Source organism: Gavialis gangeticus, unplaced genomic scaffold (genome assembly GCF_001723915.1).
Source record: "Gavialis gangeticus isolate Ggan-Ray unplaced genomic scaffold, GavGan_comp1, whole genome shotgun sequence".
Taxonomy (NCBI): Eukaryota; Metazoa; Chordata; order Crocodylia; family Gavialidae; genus Gavialis; species Gavialis gangeticus.
Window position 1 is genome coordinate 14,568,682 of NW_017729030.1, and position 907 is coordinate 14,569,588.

At 38.5% G+C, this 907-nt stretch overlaps 1 protein-coding gene across 1 annotated transcript in view; it reads left to right on the forward strand.

The window, feature by feature from the left end:
- ENPEP (glutamyl aminopeptidase) overlaps positions 1-907 on the forward strand; it is a 94,752-nt gene that overhangs the window by 63,346 nt on the left and 30,499 nt on the right. Inside the window, exon 11 of the mRNA XM_019521974.1 lies at positions 92-168. Coding sequence (XP_019377519.1) covers positions 92-168 — 77 coding nt within the window. The remainder of the gene's footprint in view (positions 1-91; positions 169-907) is intronic.

Here is a 907-nt window from a genome sequence, read left to right on the forward strand (position 1 = left end):
GTGGAATACCACAATATAGAAACTCATTGCTTTAATTATGTGCTGTTCTTTTAAGTGTGACTTCAGACATTTTCTTTTACATTTATTTCAGTTACACATGGAATATTCCAGTGAAATGGCGTGCCGGGAACACAACACTGACATTTTACAATAAGTCAGAGTCTGCAGGTAAACTTCAGTAATGCTTCTTTTAAGAACAGTAATGTGGGAACTGGAGCAGAACTTTAACATTTCATTAGTAAAAAATGAAAAGAAGCAGAAACAAAAAGATGCTTTTCAGTGGTAGAGTATCCAAAGTGGTACAATGTTTGGCAGTCAGGTAAAGATCCTTCTCTAGGAAAAAATAGCCAGCCCCTCCCATATGCTTATTTATGCTACTGAATCCTCTGATTCAGGAGTCCTTTAGCATGTGCTAAGTCAATGCTCACTCAAGAAAGTTGCTAAGAATACGTTTAATTTGAAATGTGCTGTTCCATTGAACTAAATAGGGCTAAATCACATAGCTTCCAGAATTAAAATTTAGCGAAGGAGTGGATCCTAGTAAATCAAAATTTAGGGAAGGAGTGGATCTCTGGCAGTGAATGTAGGAAATCTGGGTTAGCACAGGTGAAGATAACAGGCTGCAGGAGCTAGCATTGGCTGAAGCTGTTTTCTAAAGCCGGTTACAAAAGGGAAAAACACCAGCCCCCACACACCCTACCCTATCTCACTCCTGACCCCCAGCCCCCCCCAATCCTGTCCATTCCCCTTGAATGTTTTGTGCTGTTTCCATATTTATATGGGTCTTTTAATATAGAGATGAAAATTTATGAATTGAGATTCTTAAGTTCTATTTGTAGGTAGGAACAAAAATCTGAAGGATCATAGCTTCAGATTGTTGAAACTATTCAAAACTTCAGCAAACACC